General features: G+C 45.1%; 2 protein-coding genes across 2 annotated transcripts in view; both read right to left on the reverse strand.

Annotated features, from left to right (window-relative positions):
- Positions 1-1,839: 1,839 nt before the first annotated feature.
- LOC141727674 (uncharacterized) lies at positions 1,840-7,704 on the reverse strand. Its single transcript, XM_074533936.1, has 2 exons — positions 7,638-7,704; positions 1,840-4,308 (listed from the first exon to the last, which is right to left on the reverse strand). The coding sequence occupies exon 2, from the start codon at positions 4,303-4,305 to the stop codon at positions 1,843-1,845; it is 2,463 nt and encodes an 820-aa protein (XP_074390037.1). The 5' UTR covers positions 4,306-4,308; positions 7,638-7,704; the 3' UTR covers positions 1,840-1,842.
- Positions 7,705-9,348: 1,644 nt separating this feature from the next.
- Positions 9,349-26,541, reverse strand: part of LOC141727675 (transmembrane protein 145-like) — a 46,678-nt gene continuing 29,485 nt past the window's right edge. The window contains 8 exon segments of the mRNA XM_074533937.1: positions 9,349-11,725; positions 13,254-13,457; positions 14,268-14,388; positions 19,033-19,082; positions 19,084-19,210; positions 22,879-22,951; positions 22,954-22,967; positions 26,148-26,226. Coding sequence (XP_074390038.1) covers positions 11,579-11,725; positions 13,254-13,457; positions 14,268-14,388; positions 19,033-19,082; positions 19,084-19,210; positions 22,879-22,951; positions 22,954-22,967; positions 26,148-26,226 — 815 coding nt within the window. The 3' untranslated portion in view covers positions 9,349-11,578.

The following is a 26,541-nucleotide window of genomic DNA, read 5'->3' on the forward strand; positions in this document are numbered from 1 at the left end:
TGAGAAGCCTTTCGGCCATTTTTTGGCGAATTTTTGGGGGATTTTTGGGGGAATTTTTGGGAGATTTATTGTCGATTTTTTGGGGAGATTTTTAGCGATTATTGGTGTATTTTTGGGGGATTTATTGGCAATTTTTTTGGGATTTATTGGCGATTTTTGAGGGGCTTTTGGGCCATCATTTGAGAAGTCTTTTGGCCATTTTTTCGTGAGGATTTTTGAGGCTTCTTTGGTCGCTATGGGCTGGTGGCTCATTAACCCTTTCCGTGCCGATTCCGACCGCACTTTCCCAATTTTTTAACCCAATTTTCACCGAATTTTCACCGATTTATTGCCACAACCCTCGCCCTGGCCGCCGCCCAGAGCCCGGCCAGTGTTGAGGCCGCTCAGCAGCTCTGGGGATTTTTGGGGATTTTTTGGGGAGATTTTTAGCGATTTTTGTGGGGGATTTTTAGCGATTTTTGGGCGATCATTTGAGAAGACTTTTGGCCATTTTTGGCGATTTTTTGGGGAGATTTTTAGCGATTATTGGAGTATTTTTAGGGGATTTATTGGTGATTTTTTGGGGAGATTTTTAGTGATTTTTGGGGGATTTATTGGCGATTTTTTGGGGAATTTTTGGGGAATTTTTGGGAAATTTATTGGCGATTTTTTGGGGGATTTTTTGGGGGAATTTTTGTGAGATTTTTAGCGATTTTTGGGGGATTTATTGGCGATTTTTGAGGGGCTTTTGGGCAATCATTTGAGAAGCCTTTTGGCCATTTTTGGTGATTTTTGGCTGGTGGCTCATTAACCCTTTCCACGCCAACTCCCACAACACCTTTCCACGCCGATCTCGACCACATTTTCCCCATTTTTCACCGAATTCTCACCGATTTATTGCCACGAGCCTCGCCCTGGCCGCCGCCCAGAGGCCGGCCAGCGCCTGGCGCACGGCGCCGCACGAGCAGTAGACGACGAGCGGGTCGAGCGCAGCGTTGAGGCCGCTCAGCATCTCTGGGGATTTTTTGAGGATTTTTTGGGAGATTTTTAGCGATTTTTGGGGGGGATTTTTAGCGATTTTTGGGCGATCATTTGAGAAGCCTTTTGGCCATTTTTTGGCGATTTTTTGGGGAGATTTTTAGCGATTATTGGAGTATTTTTGGGGGATTTATTGGCCATTTTTTGGTGATTTTTGGGAGATTCATTGGCGATTTTTTGGGGAGATTTTTAGCGATTTTTGGGGCGATTTTTGAGGGGCTTTTGGGCGATCATTTGAGAAGCCTTTTGGCCATTTTTGGTGATTTTTTAGGTCGCTATGGGCCGGCGGCTCATTAACCCTTTCCGCGCCGACTCCAACAACACCTTAACCAATTTCAAGCCGATTTTCGCCCAACTTTTCACCGATTTATTGCCACGACCCTGGCCCTGGCCGCCGCCCAGAGGCCGGCCAGCGCCTGGCGCACGGCGCCGCACGAGCAGTAGACGACGAGCGGGTCGAGCGCGGCGTTGAGGCCGCTCAGCATCTCTGGGGATTTTTTGAGGATTTTTTGGGAGATTTTTAGCGATTTTTGGGGGGGATTTTTAGCGATTTTTGGGCCATCATTTGAGAAGTCTGTTGGCCAATTATTGGCGATTTTTTAGGGAGATTTTTAGTGATTTTTGGGGGATTTATTGGCGATTTTTGAGCGACTTTTGGGCGATCATTTGAGAAGCCTTTTGGCCATTTTTTGGTGAGGATTTTTGAGGCTTCTTTGGTCGCTATGGGCCGGTGGCTCATTAACCCTTTCCGCGCCAACTCCCACAACACCTTAACCCTTTCCACGCTGATTTCGACCACATTTTCCCCATTTTTCACCCAACTTTTCACCGATTTATTGCCACGAGCCTCGCCCTGGCCGCCGCCCAGAGCCCGGCCAGCGCCTGGCGCACGGCGCCGCACGAGCAGTAGACGACGAGCGGGTCGAGCGCGGCGTTGAGGCCGCTCAGCAGCGTGGCGTAGACGCGCCAGCCGGGGCTGCGGCCCTGCCAGAAGCCGACCACGTGCGAGACGTTGTAGGGGGCGAAGCAGAGGCCGAAGATGAGCATGGTGGCCACGGCCAGGCCCACGGCCCGGCGCCGCTTGGCCGCCGGCAGCGCCGGCCGCGCCAGCAGCGCCCGCACGAAGCCGACGTAGCAGAAGACGGTGACGGAGAAGGGGGCGAGGAAGAGGACGAAGAAGAACTCGAGGCGCAGCGGGAGCACGAAGCGCAGCTGGGCGGCCGAGAAGTCCTCGTAGCAGCGGTGGGGAGGGGGCTCGGGGGGTTTGGAGGGGTTGGGGGGCTTGGGGTCAATGGGGTTGGGGGGTTTGGGGTTGGGGGATTTGGGGTTGGGGTCAATGGAGTTGACTTTGGGGTCAATGGGGTTGGGGGGCTTGGGGTTGGGGGGTTTGGGGTTGGGGGATTTGGGGTTGGGGTCAATGGAGTTGACTTTGGGGTCAATGGGGATGGGGAATTTGGAGTTGGGGGTCTTGGGGTCAATGGGGTTGGGGGATTTGAGGTTGGGGTCAATGGAGTTGACTTTGGGGTCAATGGGGTTGGGGAATTTGGAGTTGGGGGTCTTGGGGTCAATGGAGTTGACCTTGGGGTCAATGGGGGTGGTCTTGGGGTCAGCAGGGTCAATGGGGTTGGGGGATTTGGGGTTGGGGGGCTTGGAGAGGTCGGGGTTGGTCTTGGGGTCGATGAGTTTGAGTTTGTGGGTCTTGGGGTCAATGGGGTCAATGGGGTTGACCTTGGGGTCAATGGGGTCAATGGGGTTGAAGGTCTTGGGGTCAATGGGGTCAATGGAGTTGACCTTGGGGTCAATGGGGTCAATGGGGTTGGCCTTGGGGTCAATGAGTTTGAGTTTATGGGTCTTGGGGTCAGTTGGGTCAATGGGCTTGGACTTGGGGTCAGCGGGGTTGACCATGGGGTGAATGGCCATGGGGTCAACGGGGTTGAACCTCTTGGGGTCAACGGGGTTGAAAGTCTTGGGGTCAATGAGGTTCAGAGTTTTGGGGTCAACGGGGTTGAAGCTCTTGAGGTCAATGGGGTTGGCCATGGGGTCAACGGCAATGGGGTCAATGGGGTTGGCCATGGGGTCGTTGGCCATGGGGCCAACGGCCATGGGACCACCGTGGTTGGCCATGGGACCACCGTGGTTGACCATGGGACCAACAGAGTTGGCCATGGGGCCAACGGCCATGGGACCACCTTGGTTGACCATGGGGTCAATGGGGTTGACCATGGCACCAAGGTGGTTGGCCATGGGGTCAGTGGGGTTGGCCATGGGGTCAATGGGGTTGACCCTGGGGTCAATGGCCATGGGACCAGCGTGGTTGACCATGGGGTCAATGGCCATGGGGTCAATGGCCATGGGGTCAATGGTGTTGACCATGGAATCAATGGCCATGGGATCAATGACCATGGGACCAACGTGGTTGACCACGGGGTTGTTGACCATGGGGTCAACGTGGTTGACCATGGGACCAACGGCCATGGGACCACCTTGGTTGACCATGGGGTCAATGGGGTTGACCATGGCACCAAGGTGGTTGGCCATGGGGTCAGTGGGGTTGGCCATGGGGTCAATGGGGTTGACCATGGGTTCAATGACCATGGGGTCAATGGGGTTGACCATGGGATCAATGACCATGGGGTCAATGGCCATGGGATCAATGACCCTGGGGTCAATGGGGTTGACCATGGGACCAACGTGGTTGACCATGGGGTCAATGACCATGGGATCAATGACCACGGCCTCCCCGCCCCTCCCGCCCCCGCTCCCGTTCCCGCCGCCATGGCCGCCATCATGGCCGCCGTCGCGCGTGAACTCGGCCACGAACACAACGGAGCAGTGCCCGCACGCCAGCAGCCACAGCACACCGCACAGCGCCACCACGCGGCCGGGGCGGCGCCGGCCCTGCAGCCGCAGCGGGAAGGCCACGCCCAGGTAGCGCTGCACGCTCAGCGCCGCCAGGGAGAGCCCGCTCAGGTACATGGAGGAGTAGAAGCAGAAATTGGTCAGCGGGCACAGCGCGGCCGGCAGCGGCCACTCCAGCCCCGCCGCCGCCTCCGCCATCTTGAACGGGAGGAAGGTGAGGAGGAGGAGGTCGGCGGCCGCCAGGTTGAGCAGCAGCAGCTCGGCCGCCGTCAGGGCGGGGCGGGGCGGGGCAGGGGGCGGGGCAGGGGGCGGGGCCGGGCGGTGTCGGCGTCGGGGCCGCGAGGCCAAAACGGCCACGGTGAAAACGTTGGCGGGAAAGCCGACGGTGAAGGTGAGGATGTAAACGGTGAGGATCAGCGCTGACGACATGGTCTGGGAAATAAAATAAAATATAAAATAAAATTAATTAAATTAAATAAAGTGAAGGTGAGGATGTAAACGGCGAGGATCAGCGCCGAGGACATGGTCTGGAAAATAAATAAATATAAAATAAAATAAATAAAATAAAATAAAATAAAATAAAACAAAATAAAATAAAATAAATAAAATTAATGAAATTAAATTAAATTAATGAAATTAAATAAAGTAAAATAAGATAAAGTGAAGGTGAGGATGTAAACGGCGAGGATCAGCGCCGACGACATGGTCTGGAAAATATATAAATATAAAATAAAATAAAATAAAATAAAATTAAATTAAAATAAATTAATAAATGAAATTAAATAAAATAAAATGAAATAAAGTGAAGGTGAGGATGTAAACGGCGAGGATCAGCGAGGACAGGGTCTGGGAAATAAATAAAATATAAAATAAATTAAATTAAATTAAATTAAATTAAATTAAATTAAATAAAGTAAGGCGAGGATGTAAACGGCGAGGATCAGTGCCGAGGACATGGTCTGGAAAATAAATAAAATAAAATAAAATAAATTAAATAAAATAAATAAAATAAAATAAAATTAAATTAAATAAAGTGAAGGTGAGGATGTAAACGGCGAGGATCAGCGCTGAGGACATGGTCTGCAAAATAAAATAAATAAAATTAAATAAAATTAAATTAAATTAATTAAATTAAATTAAATAAAATAAAGTGAAGGTGAGGATGTAAACGGCGAGGATCAGCGCTGAGGACATGGTCTGGAAAATAAATAAATATAAAATAAAATAAAATAAATATAAAATAAAATAAATAAATAAAATAAAATAAAATAAAAATTAAATTAAATTAAATTAAATAAAGTGAAGGTGAGGATGTAAACGGCGAGGATCAGCGCCGAGGACATGGTCTGGAAAATAAATAAATAAATATAAATTAAATTAAATTAAATTAAATTAAATTAAATAAAGTGAAGGTGAGGATGTAAACGGCGAGGATCAGCGCCGAGGACATGGTCTGGAAAATAAATAAAATATAAATATAAATATAAATATAAATATAAATATAAATATAAATATAAAATAAAATAAAATAAAATAAAATAAAATAAAATAAAAATTTAATTTAAATTAAATTAAATTAAATTAAGTGAAGGTGAGGATGTAAATGGTGAGGATCAGCGCCGAGGACATGGTGGCAACGTTGAAATAAAATAAATAAAATTTAAAGGAAAGTAAAATAAAATAAAATAAAGTAAAGTAAAATAAGATAAATAAAACAAAATAAGTAAATAAATAAATAAATTTTAAAATAAAATCAAGTAAAAGAAATTAAATAAAATAAAGTGAAGGTGAGGATATAAACAGTGAGAATCAACGTGGAGGACATGGTGGGAACCTTGAAATAAAATAAATTAAATAAAATTTAAAATAAAATAAAATAAAATAAAATAAAATAAAATAAAATAAAATAAAATAAAGTGAAATAAAGTGAAGGTGAGGATGTAAACGGTGAGAACCAGCATAGAGGACATGGTGGGAACCTTGAAATAAAATAAAATAAAATAAAATAAAATAAAATAAAATAAAACAATATAAAATAAATGAAATAAAATAAAACAGGATAATATAAAATAAATACAATAAAATAAAGCCAAGGTCAGGATGCAGACACTGAGCATCCCCCGGTGTCCCCAAAATGTCCCCAAATGTCCCCGAGAGGAGCCCAAAAAGTCCCAAATTGTCCCCAAACGTCCCCAGAACGTCCCCAAATCATCCCAAGGTGTCCCCAAAATGTTCCTGGGTCCCAGAAGGTCCCCAAATGTCCCCAAGAGGTCCCTGAGATGCCCCCAAATGTCCCCAGAAGGTCCCCCCAAATGTCCCCAAAATGTCCCCAGATATCCTCAAGGTGTCCCCAAATGTCCCCAGAACGTCCCCAAGGTCCCCAAAGGACCCCAAAAATGTCCCCAAGGTGCCCCCAAAATGTCCCCAAAGGTCCCCAAATGTCCCCAAAATGTTCCTGGGCCCTAGAAGGTCCCCAAATGTCCCCAAAATGTCCCCAAATGTCCCCAAGAGGCCCCTGAGATGCCCCCAAAGGTCCCCAGAGGGTCCCCAAGGTGTCACCAAACGTCCCCAAAATGTCCCCAAATGTCCTCGAGGTGCCCCCAAATGTCCCCAAGAGGTCCCAAAATGTCCCCAAGATGTCACCAGAAGGTCCCTGGTGTCCCAAATGTCCCCGAAATGTCCCCAAAGTGTCCCCGACATGTCCCCAAATCATCCCAAGGTGTCCCCAGGGTGTCCCCAAAATGTTCCTGGGTCCCAGAAGGTTCCCAAATGTCCCCAAGAGGTCCCTGAGATGTCCCCAAAACCCCCCATGGTGTCCCCAGAAGGTCCCCAAATGTCCCCGAGATGTCCCCAAAATGTCCCCAGATATCCTCAAGGTGCCCCCAAATGTCCCCAGAACGTCCCCAAGGTCCCCAAAGGACCCCAAAAATGTCCCAAAATGTCCCCAAATGTCCCCAGAACGTCCCCAAGGTCCCCAAAGGACCCCAAAAATGTCCCAAAATGTCCCCAAATGTCCCCAGAACGTCCCCAAGGTCCTCAAATGTCCCCAAATGTCCTCGAGATGTCCCCAAAATGTCCCCAAATGTCCCCAGATATCCTCAAGGTGCCCCCAAATGTCCCCAAAATGTCCCCAATTGTCCCCAAATGTCCTCAAGGTGTCCCCAAATGTCCTTGAGATGTCCCAAAATGTCCCCAGAAGGTCCCCAAAGTGTCCCCAAGGTCCCCCCAGGCGTCCCCAGAAGGTCCCAAAATGTCCCCAAGAGGTCCCAGGTGCCCTCTGTCCCCAGAAGGTCCCCAAGGTCCCCCCAGGTGTCCCCAGAAGGTCCCAAAATGTCCCCAAATGTCCCCAGAAGGTTCCCAGAAGGTCCCTGGTGACCCAAATGTCCCCAAATGTCCCCAAAACACCCCAAGGTGTCCCCAGAAGGTCCCCAAGGTCCCCCCAATTGTCCCCGAATGTCCCCAAATGTCCTCAAGGTGTCCCCAAATGTCCTTGAGATGTCCCAAAATGTCCCCAGAAGGTCCCCAAAGTGTCCCCAAGAGGTCCCAGGTGTCCCCAGAAGGTCCCAAATGTCCCCAAATGTCCCTGAGATGGCCCCAAAATGTCCCCAGAAGGTTCCCAGAAGGTCCCTGGTGCCCCCAAATGTCCCCAAATGTCCCCAAACGTCCCCAGAAGGTTCCCAGAAGGTCCCTGGTGCCCCCAAATGTCCCCAAATGTCCCCAAACGTCCCCAACCCCCTCCCCCGCCCCTCCCCCACACTCACCCGGAATTTTCCCACCGAGGAATTCCCGAAGTTGGGGTGGGGGAGGGGCGGCCCCGGAGGGTGGGGGAGGGGTGGAAATGACCCCAATGGGGGGAAGGGGTCCCAAAGGGTGGGGGAGGGGTGACCCCAAAAGGGTGGGGGAGGGGTCCCAAAGGGTGTCCCCAATGGGGGGGGGTCCCAGAGGGTGGGGGAGGGGTCCGGGTGCGGGTGGGGCAGGGGTCGGAGGGTGGGGGAGGGGTCCCGGTGTAGGTGGGGGAGGGGCAGAAATGACCCCAAAAGGTGGGGGAGGGGTGACCCCAGAGGGTGGGGGAGGGGTCGGAGGGTGGGGGAGGGGTCCCAGAGGGTGGGGGAGGGGTCCCGGATGACCCCAAAGGGTGGGGGAGGGGTCCCAAAGGGTGGGGGAGGGGTCCCAGAGGGTGGGGGAGGGGTCCCAAAGGGTGGGGGAGGGGTCCCAGATGACCCCAAAGGGGGGGTCCCAGAGGGTGTGGGAGGGGCAGGGGTGACCCCAAAAGGTGGGGGAGGGGTGACCCCAGAGGGTGGGGGAGGGGTCGGAGGGTGGGGGAGGGGTCCCAAAGGGTGGGGGAGGGGTCCCGGATGACCCCAAAGGGTGGGGGAGGGGTCCCAAAGGTGGGGGAGGGGTGACCCCAAAAGGTGGGGGAGGGGTCCCAAAGGTGGGGGAGGGGTCCCAAAGGTTGCGGGTGGGGGAGGGGCGGCTCTCTCCCCCCTCTCTCTCTCTCTCTCTGTCCCGCTGTCCCCAAATTGTCCCCAAAGGGCGGCGGCTCCGGGGGTGGGGGAGGGGCGGGGCCGGGCTGGGGTGGGGGAGGGGCGGAGGGTGGGGTGGGGTGGGGGAGGGGCTCGCGGTTTTTTTGTCGTTTTTTGTTTTATTTGAGGAAGTTTCGGGCGTTTCCTCGAAATAAAACCGCGCGCGCCCCTCCCCCACCCCCACACCCTCCCCCACCCCTCCCCCACCCTTCAAAAGCCTCATTGAGGGTGGGGGAGGGGCGTGGGAAAATCCATCCTGGCCCCTCCCCCAAAAAATTCCCCAATTGGCGCCAAAATGAGGGGGGGGTGGGGGAGGGGCGTGGGAAAATCCCCTCTTGGCCCCGCCCCTCCCCCACCCTGCCCCAAACCCCCACCGGAAATGGAAACCGGGGTGGGGGGAGGGGCGTGGGAAATTCGCCTTGGCCCCTCCCCCCACCGCGGGGGAAAAACGCCCCAAAAATGAGGAAAAAAATAAAAATAAAATAAAAATAAAAATAAAAAATAAAAATAAAAATAATAAAATAAAATAAAGTAAAATAAAAATAAAATAAAATATAATAAAATAAAATGAAATGAAATAAAATAAAAAAAATTAAAAATAAAAATTAAAAATAAAAATAAAAATAAAAATAAAAATAAAAAATAAAATAAAATAAAATAATAAAATAAAAAAAAATAAAATAAAATAAAATAAAATAACATAAAATAACATAAAATAAAGTAAAATTAAAATGAAATAAAATAAAATAAAATAACATAAAATAAAATAACATAAAATAAAATAAAATAAAATAAAATAAATAAAAGAAAATAAAAATAAAATAAAATAAAAATTAAAAATAAAAAAATAAAAATAAAAATAAAAATTAAAATAAAATAAAATAAAATAAAATAAAATAAAATAAAATAAAATAAAATAAAATAAAAAAAAAAATAAAATCCATTCGGCAAAGTTTGAAAATTCCTTTATTTTGGGCGAAATCCGGAAATCTGGGGGTGGGGGAGGGGCTCAGGGGGGATTTGGGGTGAATTTGGCAAAATTCGGGACAGATTTTGGGGTCCCTTGGGTCCCATTTAGGGCTGGATTTGGGGTTGGATTTGGGGTGAATTTGGCAAAATTTGGGGCCGATTTTGGGGTCGGGATTTGGCAAAGTTTGGGGTCAATTTTGGGGCCGATTTTGGGGTCGGGATTTGGCAAATTTTGGGGGTCCCCGGGTCAATTTTGGGGCCGATTTTGGGGCAGAATTTGGCAAATTTTGGGGTCCCCCGGGTCCCATTTAGGGCAGAATTTTGGGGTCTCCCGGGTCCCTTTAGGGGTTGGATTTGGAGTGAATTTGGCAAAATTTAGGGCTGAATTTAGGGCTAAATTTTGGGGTCCCCGGGATCAATTTTGGGGCTGATTTTGGGGCAGAATTTGGCAAATTTTGGGGTCCCCCGGGTCAATTTTGGGGCTGATTTTGGGGCAGAATTTGGCAAATTTTGGGGTCAGTTTTGGGGCCGATTTTGGGGCAGAATTTGGCAAATTTTGGGGTCCCCGGGGTAAATTTTGGGGCAGAATTTGGCAAATTTTAAGGCAGAATTTGGCAAATTTGGGGGTCCCCAGGTCAATTTTGGGGCCGATTTTGGGGCAGAATTTGGCAAATTTTGGGGTCAATTTTGGGGCCGATTTTGGGGTCGGGATTTGGCAAATTTTGGGGTCCTCTGGTCCCATTTTGGGGCCGATTTTGGGGCAGAATTTGGCAAATTTTGGGGCCGATTTTGGGGTCAGGATTTGGCAAATTTTGGGGTCCCCGGGTCAATTTTGGGGCCGATTTTGGGGCAGAATTTGGCAAATTTTGGGGTAAATTTTGGGGCCGATTTCGGGGTCGGGATTTGGAAAATTTTGGGGTCCCCCGGGTCCCATTTAGGGTAGAATTTTGGGGTCTCCCAGGTCCCTTTAGGGGTTGGATTTGGGGTGAATTTGGCAAAATTTGGGGTCGGGATTTTGGGGTCTCCCAGGTCCCTTTAGGGGCAAAATTTGGGGCGAATTTGGCAAAATTTAGGGCTGAATATAGGGCTAAATTTTGGGGTCACCAGTCAGGATTTGGGGTCATGATTTGGGGCAAATTTGGCAAAATTTGGGGCCGATTTTGGGGTCGGGATTTGGCAAAATTTTGGGGTCCCCCGGGTCAATTTTGGGGCCGATTTTGGGGCAGAATTTGGCAAATTTTGGGGTCAATTTTGGGGCCGATTTTGGGGCAGAATTTGGCAAATTTTGGGGTCCCCCCGTCCCATTTGGGGCAGAATTTTGGGGTCTCCCAGGTCCCTTTAGGGGTTGGATTTGGAGCGGGGATTTGGGGTGAATTTGGCAAAATTTGGGGCCGATTTTGGGGCCGATTTTGGGGTCGGGATTTGGCAAAATTTGGGGTCCCCGGGTCAATTTTGGGGCCGATTTGGGGGCAGAATTTGGAAAATTTTGGGGTCAATTTTGGGGCCAATTTCGGGGTCGGGATTTGGCAAATTTTGGGGGTCCCCGGGTCAATTTTGGGGTCGATTTTGGGGCAGAATCTGGCAAATTTTGGGGTCAATTTTGGGGCCGATTTCGGGGTCGGGATTTGGCAAATTTTGGGGTCCCCCGGGTCAATTTTGGGGTCGATTTTGGGGTCGGGATTTGGCAAAATTTGGGGGTCCCCGGGGTCAATTTTGGGGCCGATTTTGGGGCAGAATTTGGCAAATTTTGGGGTCGATTTTGGGGGCCGATTTTGGGGTCGGGATTTGGCAAAATTTGGGGGTCCCCTGGGTCAATTTTGGGGTCGATTTTGGGGCAGAATTTGGCAAATTTTGGGGTCAATTTTGGGGCCGATTTCGGGGTCGGGATTTGGCAAATTTTGGGGTCCTCCGGGTCAATTTTGGGGCCAATTTTGGGGCAGAATTTGGCAAATTTTGGGGTCGATTTTGGGGGCCGATTTTGGGGTCGGGATTTGGCAAAATTTGGGGTCCCTCGGGTCAATTTTGGGGCCGATTTTGGGGTCGAGATTTGGCAAATTTTGGGGGTCCCCGGGTCAATTTTGGGGCCGATTTTGGGGCAGAATTTGGCAAATTTTGGGGTCAATTTTGGGACCGATTTTGGGGCAGGATTTGGCAAATTTTGGGGTCGATTTTGGGGCAGAATTTGGCAAATTTTGGGGTCCGTTTTGGGGTCACAGGAGCCGCCCCCCCCCCGAGTGGACGCTGAAATATTCGGGGCCCCCCCCGTGGGGGAGGGGCGCCTTGGGCGGGGGCGGGGCTGCCGCGGCCCCGCCCCCTCCCCCTCCCCCCGCCGGGGTCTCCTCCACCTGCGGCCGCACCTGGGGGGGGAGGGGCCAAATTGGGGGGGGGATTTTGGATTTTGGGGTCCCCCCAATCCCTGAACCCCAAATTTCGAGAATTTTCCCCCAAAATTTCCGCTCCCCCCACCCTAAAACCAAAAATTTCCCCATTTTTCCCACAATTTTTCCCACAATTTTTGGGGTTTTCCTCCAGTTTTGGGGTCCCCCCCCACCCCGGGACCCCCAATTTTGGGATTTCCCTCCCCCCTCCCGTTTTTTCAAATTTTCCTCCCAATTTTTGAATTCTTTTCCCGTTTTTTCCCCCCAATTTTCAGGATTTTCTCCCCATTGCTTTTCACTTGCTCAACCCCATTTTCTGGGATATTTTCCATGCTTTTTTTTTTGGCGATTTTTTCCCCATTTTTGAAGGGTTTTTTCCCCATTTTTTGGTATTTTTCCCCATTTTTTTTCTATGTTTTCCCCCCAGTTTTTGCTATTTTTCCCCCATTTATTTGGTTTTTTTTTTTCCATTATTTTTGGTATTTTTCCCCCATTTTCAGAGATATTGTCCATGCTTTTTTTGCTATTTTTTCCCCATTTTTTTCTTATTTTTTTCCCATGTTTCCAGGGGTTTTCCCCCCATTTTTTGCTATTTTTTCCCAATTTTTTCGGGGTTTTTTCCCCCCATTATTTGGTATTATTTCCCCATTTTTTCGGGTTCTCCTCCCCCCCATTTTTTTCCCTTTTTTCGGGTTTTTTTCCCATTTTCTGGGATATTTTCCATGCTTTTTTTGGTTTGTTTTTCCCCATTTTTTTGGTATTTTTTCCCCATTTTTTTGGTATTTTCCCCATTTTCTGGGATATTTTCCACGGTTTTATTTTGGTATTTTTTCCCTATTTTTGGGGGCTTTTTCCCCCCATTTTTTGCTATTTTTCCCCCATTTTTTTCTCATTTTTCGGGCTTTTTTCCCCCATTTTTTGCTATTTTTTCCCCTTTTTTTTCTCATTTTTCGGGGTTTCCCCCCCCCATTTTTTGCTATTTTTTCCCCATTTTTTTTCTCATTTTTGTTTTTTTTTTTTTCCCCATTTTTTAGGGTTCTTTCCCCATTTTTTTCTCATTTTTCGGGGGTGTTTTTTCCCCCTTTTTTCCCCCATTTTTTAGGGTTTTCCCCCATTTTTTTCCTCATTTTCGTTTTTTTTTTTTTTTTTCCCATTTTTGGCTTTTTTCCCCCCATTTTTGGGGGGATTTTCCCCCATTTTTTCTCATTTTTCGGGGTTTTTTCCCCCATTTTTTGCTACTTTTTTCTCATTTTTCGGGGGTGTTTTTTCCCCCCTTTTTCCCCCATTTTTTAGGGTTTTTCCCCATTTTTTTCTCATTTTTCGGGGTTTTTTTCTCCCATTTTTTATGTTTTTTTCCCCAATTTTTTCTAATTTTTCGGGGTTTTTTTCCCCCATTTTTTGCTATTTTTTTCCCCATTTTTTGCTGTTTTTTTCCCCATTTTTTGCTCTTTTTTCCCCGTTGTTTCGCGTTTTTTCCCGAATTTGGGTTTTTCCTCCCCAGACTCACGCCCGGGGCCGCGTGCGGGGGGATGAGGAAGAGCTCGGTGAAGTTGGGGACGCTGTCGCTGATGAAGGTCACGTTCCCGAACCCCCCCGCCGGAAACTTGGCAGTGGTCGCGCCCGCCACGCCCCCTCGGGGGGCGGAGCCGATCTGCGACGTCCTCACGTGGAACGGGAAATTCTTATTGGCTGCCGAGGGACGCGTCAGCACCTGGGGGCGGGGCCAAACCACAGCGGGAAAATCGGGATTTTTATGGGGATTTTTGAGATGAAAATTGGGATTTTTTTTGGAGGGATTTTTGAGAGGAAAATTGGGGGGTTTTGGTGGGGGAAATTGGGATTTTGGCACGAAAAATGAGATTTTGGGGCAAATTTGGATTTTGGGGGAGGAAAATCGGGAATTTTGGGTGAGAAAATTGGAATTTTTCAGGGAATTTTGAGGAGAAAAATTGGGATTTTTCAGGGAATTTTGGGGGGGAAAATTGGGATTTTTCAGTGGATTTTTGAGGGAAAAAATTGGGATTTTTCAGGAAATTTTGGGGGAGAAAAATTGGGATTTTCCCAGGGGATTTTTGAGGGAAAATTGGGTATTTTGGGGGCAAAAATTGGGATTTTTCAGGGAATTTTTTGGGGGTAAAAATTGGAATTTTTCAGGGAATTTTGGGGGTAAAAATTGGGATTTTTCAGTGGATTTTTGAGGAAAAATTGGGATTTTTCAGAGAATTTTGGGTGAGAAAATTGGGTATTTTGGGGAGGAAAAATTGGGATTTTTCAGGGAATTTTGGGGTAAAAATTGGGATTTTTCAGGGAGTTTTGGGGGTAAAATTGGAATTTTTCAGGGAATTTTGGGGGAAAAATTGGGATTTTTTCAGGGAATTTTTTGGGTAAAAATTGGGATTTTTCAGTGGATTTTTGAGGGAAAAAATTGGGATTTTTCAGTGGATTTTTTTTGGGTAAAAAATGGGATTTTTCAGTGGATTTTTGAGGGAAAATCGGGGGAATTTGGGGAGGGGTCTCTCACCAGGAAGACGCCGTGGGCGTACAGGTGCGTCCCCAGCTGGATCCCGTTCACGATTTTCTCCCGAGCCCATTTGGGGATCCCAAAATTGGCCACGAGCGCCGAAACCGGCACGGCCAAAAACCTGCGGGGAGACCCCGAAAATCGCCAAATTTATACCCAAAAAATCACCCAGGTGAGACCCCCAAAAATCCCCAAATTTACCCCAAAAAATCGCCCAGGTGAGACCCCAAAAAACCTGAGGGGAGACCCCAAAAAATCCCAAAATTACCCCAAAAAAATCACCCAGGGGAGACCCCAAAAACCTGAGGGGAGACCCCGAAAATCCCCAAAATTACCCCAAAAAATCGCCCAGGTGAGACCCCAAAATCCCCAAATTTAACCCCAAAAAATGGCCCAGGTGAGACCCCAAAAACCTGAGGGGAGACCCCAAAAATCCCCAAATTTACCCCAAAAAACCGCCCAGGTGAGACCCTAAAAATACCTAAATTTATACCCAAAAATCCCCAGGTGAGATCCCGAAAATCCCCAAAATTACCCCAAAAAACCGCCCAGGGGAGACCCCAAAAATACCTAAATTTATACCCAAAAATGCCCGAGTGAGACCCCAAAAATACCCAAAGTTACCCCCAAAAAACCGCCCAGGTGAGACCCCAAAAACCTGAGGGGAGACCCCAAAAAATCCCCCCAAAATCCCCAGGTGAGACCCCAAAAAATATCCCAAAACCTGAGGGTGAGACCCCAAAAATCCCCCCAAAAAATCCCAGGTGAGACCCCAAAAACCTGAGGGGAGACCCCGAAAATCCCCAAATTTATCCCCAAAAAATCGCCCAGGGGAGACCCCAAAATCCTGAGGGGAGACCCCAAAAATCCCCAAATTTACCCCAAAAAATCGCCCAGGGGAGACCCCAAAAATCCCCAAAGTTACCCCAAAAATCCCCAAATTTACCCCAAAAAATCACCCAGGGGAGACCCCAAAAATCCCCAAATTTACCCCAAAAATCCCAAATTTACCCCAAAAATCCCCAAAGTTACCCAAAAAAATCGCCCAGGTGAGACCCCAAAAACCTGCGGGGAGACCCCGAAAATCCCCAAAGTTACCCCCAAAAAACCGCCCAGGTGAGACCCTAAAAATACCTAAATTTATACCCAAAAATCCCCAGGCGAGACCCCAAAAATCCCCAAAGTTACCCCAAAAAACCGCCCAGGGGAGACCCCAAAAACCTGAGGGGAGACCCCAACCCGATTTTCCCCCATATTCCCCAATTTTCACCAATTTCCCCCAAATTTTCTCCTTATTTTGCCATTTTTCCCCAATTTCTCCCAAATTTTCACTGATTTCTCCCAATTTCCCCAAAATTTTCCCAAATTTCCACCAATTTTCCTCAGATTTTCCCCAATTTCCCCCCTCCAGGTGTGCCCAGGTGCCCAAATCCCTCAATTTTCACCAATTTTCCCTCAAATTTCCACCGATTTTCCCCAAATTTCCTCCGATTTTCCCCAAATTTTCTCCTATTTTCCTCAAATTTCCACCGATTTTCCCCAAATTTCCTCCGATTTTCCCCAAATTTTCTCCTATTTTCCTCAAATTTCCACCGATTTTCCCCAAATTTTCACCATTTTTTCCCCAAATCCCCCCAGCTGTGCCAAAATCCCCCAATTTTCACCAATTTTCCCCCATTTCCACCCCCAGCTGTGCCCAGGTGCCCAAATCCCCCAATTTTCTCCTATTTCCCTCAAATTTCCTCCGATTTTCCCCAAATTTCCACCGATTTTCACCAAATTTTCACCAATTTTCCCCAAATTTCCACCGATCTTCCCCAAATTTCCACAGATTTTCCCCAATTTTCCCCCCAGCTGTGCCCAGGTGCCCAAATCCCCCCATTTTCTTCTATTTCCCTCAAATTTCCACCGATTTTCCCCAAATTTCCACGGATTTCCTTCAAATTTCTTCCGATTTTCCCCAAATTTCCACCGATTTTCCCCCAATTTTCCCCATTTTTCTGCCCCAGGTGTGCCCAGGTGTGTTCCTGTCCCTCTCAGGTGTGCCCAGGTGCCCCCAAATCCCCCAATTTCCACCAATTTTCCCCAAATTTCCGCCGATTTTCCCCAAATTTCCTCCAATCTTCCCCAAATTTTCTCCGATTTTCCCCAAATTTCCACCAATTTTCCCCAAATTTCCACAGATTTTCCCCAATTTTCCTCAATTTTCCTTCCCCAGGTGTGTCCAGGTTCCCAAAACCCCCAATTTCCACCGATTTTCCCCAATTTCCACCGATTTTCCCTCAAATTTTTGCTGATTTTCCCCAAATTTCCTCCGATCTTCCCCAAATTTTCTCCTATTTCTCTCAAATTTCCACCGATTTTCCCCCAAATTTCCATGGATTTCCCTCAAATTTTTACCAATTTTCCCCAAATTCTCACCGATTTTCCCCAAATTTCCACTGATTTTCCCCAATTTCTCCCCTCCAGCTGTGCCCGGGTGTCCAAATCCCCCAATTTCTCGTATTTCCCTCAAATTTCCACCGATTTTCCCCAAATTTCCTCCGATTTTCCCCAAATTTTCTCCTATTTCCCTCAAATTTCCACTGATTTCCTTCAAATTTTTGCCAATTTTCCCCAAATTCTCGCCGATTTTCCCCAAATTTCCACCGATTTCCCTCAAATTTCCTCCGATTTTCCCCTCAAATTCCACCCATCTTCCCCAAATTTTCTCCTATTTCCCTCAAATTTCCACCGATTTTCCCCAAATTTCCACCAATTTTCCCTCAAATTTCCATTGATTTCCCTCAAATTTCCACCGATTTTCCCCAAATTTTTGCCGATTTTCCCAAATTTCCACCAATTTTCCCCAAATTTTCACCGATCTTCCCTCAAATTTCCATCGATTTTCCCTCAAATTTCCATCGATTTCCCTCAATTTTCCACCGATTTTCCCCAAATTTCCTCCGATTTTCCCCAAATTTTCTTCTATTTCCCCCAAATTTCACCGATTTCCCCCAAATTTCCTCCGATTTTCCCCAATTTTCCTCCCCCAGCTGTGCCCAGGTGCCGAAATCCCCCCAATTTTCTCCTATTTTCCCCAAATTTCCACCAATTTTCCCCAAATTTCCACCAATTTCACTCAAATTTTCTCCTATTTCCCTCAAATTTCCACCGATTTTCCCCAAATTTCCATTGATTTTCCCCAAATTTCCACAGATTTTCCCCCAAATCCCCCCAGCTGTGCCAAAATCCCCCAATTTTCACCAATTTCCCCCAAATTTCCTCCGATTTTCCCCAAATTTCCACCAATCTTCCCCAAATTTTCTCCTATTTCCCTCAAATTTCCACCGATTTTCCCCAAACTTTCGCCGATTTTCCCCAAATTTCCTCCGATTTTCCCCAAATTTTCACCGATTTTCCCCAAATTTTCACCGTTTTTCCCCAAACTTTCGCCGTTTCTCCCCAAATTTTCGCCGATTTTCCCCAAATTTTCTCCTATTTTCCTCAAATTTCCATCTATTTCCCTCAAATTTCCACCAATTTTCCCCAAATTTCCATGGATTTCCCTCAAATTTTTGCCTCAAATTTTCCCCAAATTCTCGCCGATTTTCCCCAAATTTTCTCCTATTTCCCTCAAATTTCCATCGATTTTCCCCAAATTTCCTCCGATTTTCCCCTCAAATTCCCACCCATCTTCCCCAAATTTTCTCCTATTTCCCTCAAATTTCCACCGATTTCCCTCAAATTTCCATCAATTTTCCCCAAATTTCCATCGATTTTCCCCAAATTTCCGCCGATTTTCCTCAAATTTCCTCCGATCTTCCCCAAATTTTCTCCTATTTCCCTCAAATTTCCACCGATTTCCCTCAAATTTTCGCTGATTTTCCCCAAATTTCACCGATTTTCCCCAAATTTCCTCCAATCTTCCCCAAATTTTCTCAGATTTTCCCCAAATTTCCTCCGATTTTCCCTCAAATTTCCTTCAATTTCCCTCAAATTTCCTCCGATTTCCCTCAAATTTTCTCCTATTTTCCCTCAAATTTTCACTGATTTTCCCCAAATTTTCTCCGATTTCCCTCAAATTTCCGCCAATTTTCCCCAAATTTCCTCCAATTTTCCCCAAATTTCCACAGATATTCCCGAATTTTCCCCAATTTTCCTCCCCCAGGTGTGCCCAGGTGCCCCCAAATCCCCAAATTTTCTCCTATTTCCCTCAAATTTCCACTGATTTTTCCCAAATTTCCACCGATTTTCCCCAAATTTCCTCCGATTTTCCCCAAATTTCCACCGATTTTCCCCAAATTTTCACCGATTTTCCCCAAATTTTCACCGATTTTCACCAAATTTCCTCCTATTTCCCTCAAATTTCCTCGATTTTCCCCATATTTCTGCCAATTTTCCCTCAAATTTCCTCCGATTTTCCCCAAATTTCCACCGATTTTCACCAAATTTCCTCCGATTTCCCCAAATTTCCTCCGATCTTCCCCAAATTTTCACCGATTTTCCCCAAATTTCGACAGATTTTCCCCAATTTTCCCCAATTTTCCACCCCCAGGTGTGCCCCAATTTTCCACCCCCAGGTGTGCCCAGGTGCCCCCAAATCCCCCAATTTCCACCGATTTTCCCCAAATTTCCACCAATTTCCCTCAAATTTCCATCAATTTTCCCCAAATTTCCACCGATTTTCCCCCAAACTTTCACCGATTTTCCCCAAACTTTCACCGATTTTCCCCAGATTTTCACCGATTTTCCCAAATTCCCCGTGTTTCTCCCCAAACCCCACCAGAAGGCGTAGGCGCCCAGGAAGGGCAGGTAGAAGGGGCGGCGCTCGGGGGACGGCGCTGAGCGTGGAGCCCACGGCGCCGCAGAACCACGCGAAGGCTCCGAACTGCAGCGCGATCAAACCGTACCCGGCCGGGGATTCATAGGTGTACAGCACCTGGCCAGGGTCAAAAAACTGCAAAAAATTACAGAAATTATCACCAAAATAGTCCTGAAATATCCCTGAAATATCTTGCAAAAAAATCCCGCAGAAAATGCCCCAGAAAATGCCCCAAAAATGCCCCGAACTGCAGCGCGATCAAACCGTACCCGGCCGGGGGATTCATAGGTGTACAGCACCTGGCCTGGGTCAAAAAACTGCAAAAAACCACACTAAAATAGTCCTGAAATATCCCCAAAATATCAGCAAATTATCCCAAAAAAAATCCCCCAGAAAATGCCCCAAAAATGCCCCAAAAATGCCCCAAAAATGCCCCGAACTGCAGCGCGATCAGCCCGTACCCGGCCGGGGGACTCGTACGTGTACAGCACCTGGCCAGGGTCAAAAAAACTGCAAAAAATTACAGAAAATGGCCCTAAAATATCTTTAAAATATCCCTAAAATATCCCCAAAAAATCTCAAAAAAATCCCCCAGAAAATGCCCCAAAATATCCCCAAAATACCCCTAATATATCCATTAAATATCCATAAAATATCTCCAAAATATACCTAAAATATCCATTAAATATCCCTAAAATATCCATTAAATATCCATAAAATATCTCCAAAATATCCTTAAAATATCCCTAAAATATCTGAAAAAATATCCCCAAAAATGCCCCGAACTGCAGCGCGATCAGCCCGTACCCGGCCGGGGATTCATAGGTGTACAGCACCTGGCCTGGGTCAAAAAACTGCAAAAAACCACACCAAAATAGTCCTGAAATATCCCCAAAATATCTGCAAAAAATCTCAAAAAAATCCCCCAGAAAATGCCCCAAAAATGCCCCAAAAATGCCCCGAACTGCAGCGCGATCAGCCCGTACCCGGCCGGGGACTCGTACGTGTACAGCACCTGGCCTGGGTCAAAAAACTGCACAAAAATAACAGAAATTATCCCTGAAATATCCCCAAAATATCTCCAAAATATCCCTGAAATATCTGCAAAAAATCTCAAAAAAATCCCCCCCGAAAATGCCCCAAAATATCCCCAAAATACCCCTAATATATCCATTAAATATCTATAAAATATCTCCAAAATATCCCTAAAATATCTCCAAAAAACCCACAAAATATCCCTAAAATATCCCTAAAATATCCATAAAATATCTCCAAAATATCCCTAAAATGGCCCCGAAATATCCCCAAAATATCCCCAAAAAATCCCTAAAATATCCATTAAATATCCATAAAATATCTCCAAAATATCTCCAAAATATCCCTAAAATATCCCTAAAATATCCCTAAAATATCCATTAAATATCCATAAAATATCTCCAAAATATCCCTAAAATATTCTTAAAATATCCCTAAAATATCCATTAAATATCCATAAAATATCCCCAAAATATCCTAAAATATCTCCAAAATATCCCTAAAATATCCCCAAAATATCCCTAAAATATCCCTAAAATATCCCCAAAATATCCCTAAAATATCCCTAAAATATCTCCAAAACATCCCCAAATATCCCTAAAATATCCCCAAAATATCTCCAAAATATCCCTAAAATATCCCCAAAATATCCCTAAAATATCCCTAAAATATCTGTTAAATATCCCTAAAATGTCCCCAAAATATCCCTAAAATATCTCCAAAACATCCCTAAAATATCCCTAAAATATCCCCAAAATATCCCTAAAATATCCATTAAACATCTCCAAAATATCTCCAAAAAATCCCCCAGAAAATGCCCCCCAAAATGCCCCCAAAAAATCCCCAAAATATTCCACAATTATGTCCAAAATCTCCCAATATTTTCCTCAAAATGCCTCAAAAATAATCCCAAAATATCCCCAAAATAAGGGAAAAAATCCCCCAAAATATTCCCAAAATAGTCCCTAAAAAATCCCCAAATCCACAAAAAATATACAGAAAATATCCCCAAAAATCCCCCAAAATATCAAAAAAATCTCCCAAATTCACCCCAAAACATCGCCAGGTGAATTTTGGGATGAATTTGCGGATTTTGGAGAATTTTGAGGTTTTTTTGAAGTGAATTTTGGGGATTTTTTAGGGGATTTTGGGGTCATTTTTGGGGGTATTTGGGGTGAATTTTGGGCTGAATTTTGGGTTTTTGAGGGGATTTTTGGGGTGAATTTTAGGTTAAATTTTGGGAATATTTGGGATAAATTTGGGGTGAATTTTGGGCTGAATTTTGGGTTTTTGAGGGGATTTTTGGGGGTGAATTTTAGGGTAAATTTTGGGGATTTTGAGGGGGATTTTTGGGGGTATTTGGGGAGAATATAAGGGTGAATTGTGAGGTGAATTTTGTGGATTTTGAGGGGGATTGTTGGGATTATTTTGGGCAATTTTGGGGTGAATTTTGGGGTAAATTTTGTTTATTTTGAGGGGGATTTTTGGGGGTATCTTGGGCATTTTTGGGGTGAATTTTGGGGTGAATTTTGTGGATTTTGAAAGGGATTTTTGGGGGTATTTTGGGCAATTTTGAGGTGAATTTTGGGGTGAATTTTGTGGATTTTGAGGGGGATTTTTGGGGATTATTTTGGGCAATTTTGGGGTGAATTTTGGGGTAAATTTTGTGGATTTTTAGGGGAATTTTTGGGATTATTTTGGGCAATTTTGGGGTGAATTTTGGGGTAAATTTGGGGTGAATTTTGGGTTTTTTGTGGGGATTTTGGGGTGAATTTTAGGGGTAAATTTTGTGGATTTTGAGGTGGATTTTTGGGGGTATTTTGGGCAAATTTTGGGGTGAATTTTGGGTTCTTTGTGGGGAATTTGGGGTGAATTTTGGGGTAAATTTTGTGGATTTTGAGGGGGATTTTGGGGATAAATTTGGGGTGAATTTTGGGGTGAATTTTTTGGATTTTGGGGGGAATTTTGGGGTGAATTTGGGGTGAATTTTGGGTTTTTTTGTGGGGAATTTGGGTAGTGATTTTAGGGTAAATTTTGTGGATTTTGAAAGGGATTTTTGGGGGTATTTTGGGCAAATTTTGGGGTGAATTTTGTTTTATTTTGAGGGGGATTTTTGGGATTATTTTGGGCAATTTTGAGGTGAACTTTGGGTGTGAATTTTGTGGATTTTGAGGGGGATTTTTGGGATTATTTTGGGCAATTTTGGGGTGAATTTTGGGCTAAATTTTGGGGATTTTGGGGGGAATTTTGAGGTGAATTTCGAGTTTTTTGTGGAGAATTTGGGTGAATTTTAGGGTAAATTTTGTGGATTTTGAGGGGGATTTTTGGGATTATTTTGGGCAATTTTTGGGGTGAACTTTGGGGTGAATTTTGTGGATTTGAGGGGGATTTTTGGGGATTATTTTGGGGTGAACTTTGGGGTGAACTTTGGGGTGATTTTTGTGGATTTTGAGGGGGATTTTTGGGGGTATCTTGGGCATTTTTGGGGTGAATTTTGTGGATTTTATGGAGGATTTTTGGGGTATTTTGAGCAATTTTGGGGTGAATTTTGTCGATTTTCAGAGGAATTTTTGGGATTATTTTGGGCATTTTTGGGGTGAATTTTGGGGTAAATTTTGTTTATTTTGAGGGGGATTTTTGGGGGTATTTTCGGCATTTTTGGGGTGAATTTTGTGGATTTTGAGGGTAAATTTTGGGGATTTTTGGGGGTATTTTGGGCATTTTTGGGGTGAATTTTGGGGTGAATTGGGGCGGTTTTGGGTCCGACCCTGAGCCTCGTAGGTGAGCAGGGCGATGTGGGCGATGCTGTAGAGCGTCATGTAGACGGACAGACGGACGGAGCCCCCGGGCTGATGCGGCCCCTGAGGGAGCACAGGGTGACCCTGAGTGACCTCTGACCCCTCAGTGACCCCTCAGCGACCCCTCAGTGACCCCAACCCCAAAAACCCCCCCAAAAAATCCCAAAATATTCCCAAAAAAATCCCCCCAAAATCCAAACCAAATGCCCCAAAAATCCAAAAAATGCCCCAAAATGACCCTGAGTAACCCTGGAGTGAACCCAACCCCAAAAATCATAAAAAATCCCCCCAAATTTTTTAAAATCCCCCCAAAATCCCAAAATATTCCCAAAAAAAATCCCCCCAAAATCCCAAACCAAATGCCCCAAAAATCCAAAAAATGCCCCAAAAATGACCCTGAGTGACCCCTGAGTGACCCTGGAGTGACCCCAACCCCAAAAATCCCCAAAAAAATCCCCCCAAATTTTTTTAAAATCCCCCCAAAATCCCAAAATATTCCCAAAAAAATCCCCCCAAAATCCAAAACAAATGCCCCAAAAATCCAAAAAATGCCCCAAAATGACCCTGAGTGACCCCTGAGTGACCCTGGAGTGACCCCAACCCCAAAAATCCCAAAAAATCCCAAAATATTCCCAAAAAAATCCCCCCAAAATCCAAACCAAATGCCCCAAAAATCCAAAAAATGGCCCAAAATGACCCTGAGTGACCCTTGAGCGACCCCAACCCCAAAAATCCAAAAAAATCCCTCCAATTTTTTTAAAAATCCCCCCCAAAATCTCAAAAACTCCCCCAAAACACCAAAAAAAAAAAAAAAAAATCCTCCAAAAAAAATCTCACCAAAAATGCCCCAAAATGGCCCAAAATGACCCTGAGTGACCCCAACCCCAAAAATCTCAAAATAATCCCCAAAAATTTAAAAAAAAATCCCAAAAAACAAAAAAAAAGGAAAAAAATCACAAAAAATCCTGCAAATGACCCTGAGTGACCCCTCAGTGACCCCAACCCCAAAAACCCCCCCTAAATCCCAAAATATTCCCAAAAAAATCCCCCCAACATCCAAAACAAATGCCCCAAAAATCCAAAAAATGCCCCAAAATGACCCTGAGTAACCCTGGAGTGACCCCAACCCCAAAACCCCCCCAAAAATCCAAAATATTCCCAAAAAAATCCCCCCAAAATCCAAAATAAATGCCCAAAAATCCAAAAAATGCCCCAAAATGCCCCAAAATGACCCTGAGTAACCCTGGAGTGAACCCAACCCCAAAAATCATAAAAAATCCCCCCAAATTTTTTAAAAATCCCCCAAAATCCCAAAATATTCCCAAAAAAATCCCCCAACATCCCAAACAAATGCCCCAAAAATCCAAAAAATGGCCCAAAATGGCCCAGAATGACCCCTGAGTGACCCCTGAGTGACCCCTCAGTGACCCCAACCCCAAAAACCCCCGCAAAATCCCAAAATATTCCCAAAAAAATCCCCCCAAAATCCAAAACAAATGCCCCAAAAATCCAAAAAATGGCCAAAATGACCCTGAGTGACCCTGGAGTGACCCCAACCCCAAAAACCCCCCCAAAATATCCCAAAATATTCCCAAAAAATCCCCCCAAAATCCAAAAGAAATGCCCCAAAAATCCAAAAAATGCCCCAAAATGACCCTGAGTGACCCTGGAGTGACCCCAACCCCAAAAATCCTCAAAAAATCCCAAAATATTCCCAAAAAATCCCCCCAAAATCCAAAACAAATGCCCCAAAAATCCAAAAAATGGCCCAAAATGGCCCAAAATGACCCTGAGTGACCCCTGAGTGACCCTTGAACGAGCCCAACCCCAAAAATCCCCAAAATCCCAAAATATTCCCAAAAAATCCCCCAAAATCCAAAACAAATGCCCCAAAAATCCAAAAAATGCCCCCAAAATGACCCTGAGTGACCCCTGAGTAACCCTGGAGTGACCCCAACCCCAAAAATCATAAAAAATCCCCCCAAATTTTTTAAAAATCCCCCCAAAATCCCAAAATATTCCCAAAAAATCCCCCCAAAATCCAAAACAAATGCCCCAAAAATCCAAAAAATGCCCCAAAATGACCCTGAGTGACCCTGTAGTGAACCCAACCCCAAAAATCATAAAAAATCCCCCCAAATTTTTTAAAAATCCCCCCAAAATCCCAAAATATTCCCAAAAAAATCCCCCAAAATCCAAAACAAATGCCCCAAAAATCCAAAAAATGGCCCAAAATGACCCTGAGTGACCCCTGAGTGACCCTGGAGTGACCCCAACCCCAAAAATCCCCAAAAAAATCCCCCCAAATTTTTTAAAAATCCCCCCAAAATCTCAAAAAACTCCCCCAAAACACCAAAAAAAAAAAAATCCTCCAAAAAAAAAATCTCACCAAAAATGCCCCAAAATGGCCCAAAATGACCCTGAGTGACCCCAACCCCAAAAATCTCAAAATAATCCCCAAAAATTCAAAAAAAATCCAAAAAAAACCAAAAAAAAAAGGAAAAAAAATTGAAAAAAATCACAAAAAATCCCGCAAATGACCCTGAGTGACCCCAACCCCAAAAATCCCAAAATAATCCCCAAAAATTCAAAAAAATTCCCAAAAAACAAAAAAAAAGGAAAAAAAATTGAAAAAAAATCACAAAAAATGCCGCAAATGACCCTGAGTGACCCCAACCCCAAAAATCTCAAAATAATCCCCAAAAATTTAAAAAAAAATCCAAAAAAAACCAAAAAAAAAAGGTGAAAAAAATCACAAAAAATCACAAAAAATGCCCCAAATGACCCTGAGTGACCCCAACCCCAAAAATCTCAAATAATCCCCAAAAATTAAAAAAAAAATCCCAAAAAAACCAAAAAAAAAAGGTGAAAAAAATCACAAAAAATCACAAAAATTGCCCCAAATGACCCTGAGTGACCCCAACCCCCAAAAATCTCAAAATAATCCCCAAAAATCTCAAAATAATCCCCAAAAATTCAAAAAAAATCCAAAAAAAACCAAAAAAAAAGAAAAAAAAAAGAAAAAAAATCACAAAAAATCCCGCAAATGACCCTGAGTGACCCCAACCCCAAAAACCCAAAAATCTCAAAATAATCCCCAAAAATTCAAAAAAAAAATCCAAAAAAAACCAAAAAAAAAGAAAAAAAAAAGAAAAAAAATCACAAAAAATCCCGCAAATGACCCTGAGTGACCCCTGACCCCTGGGTGACCCCCGGGTGACCCCTGGGTGACCTTTGACCCACCTGGTGACGGTGAAGCCCTTGCCCAGCAGGATCAGCATCAGGAGGAAGATGAGGAAGCTGATGGAGAACAGGAGCTTCCCTGGGGGGGCAAAGATCCCCCCAAAATCCCCCCAAATATTCCCAAAACTGCCCCAAAAATCCGCCCCAAAATTCCCGAAAATCCACCCAAAAATCCCCCAAAATACCCCAAAAATATTCCCCAAAATCCCCCCAGCAATTCCCAAAACAGCCCCAAAAATCCGCCCCAAAATTCCCAAAAATCCACCCCAAAATATTCCCAAAATATTCCCCCAAAATTCCCAAAAAACCCCCAAAAATCCACCCCAAATCCTCCAAAATATTCCCCAAAAATAACCCAAAATATCCCAAAAATATTCCCAATAATTCACCTAAA

This window comes from Zonotrichia albicollis, unplaced genomic scaffold, assembly GCF_047830755.1.
Source record: "Zonotrichia albicollis isolate bZonAlb1 unplaced genomic scaffold, bZonAlb1.hap1 Scaffold_176, whole genome shotgun sequence".
Classification (NCBI taxonomy): Eukaryota; Metazoa; Chordata; class Aves; order Passeriformes; family Passerellidae; genus Zonotrichia; species Zonotrichia albicollis.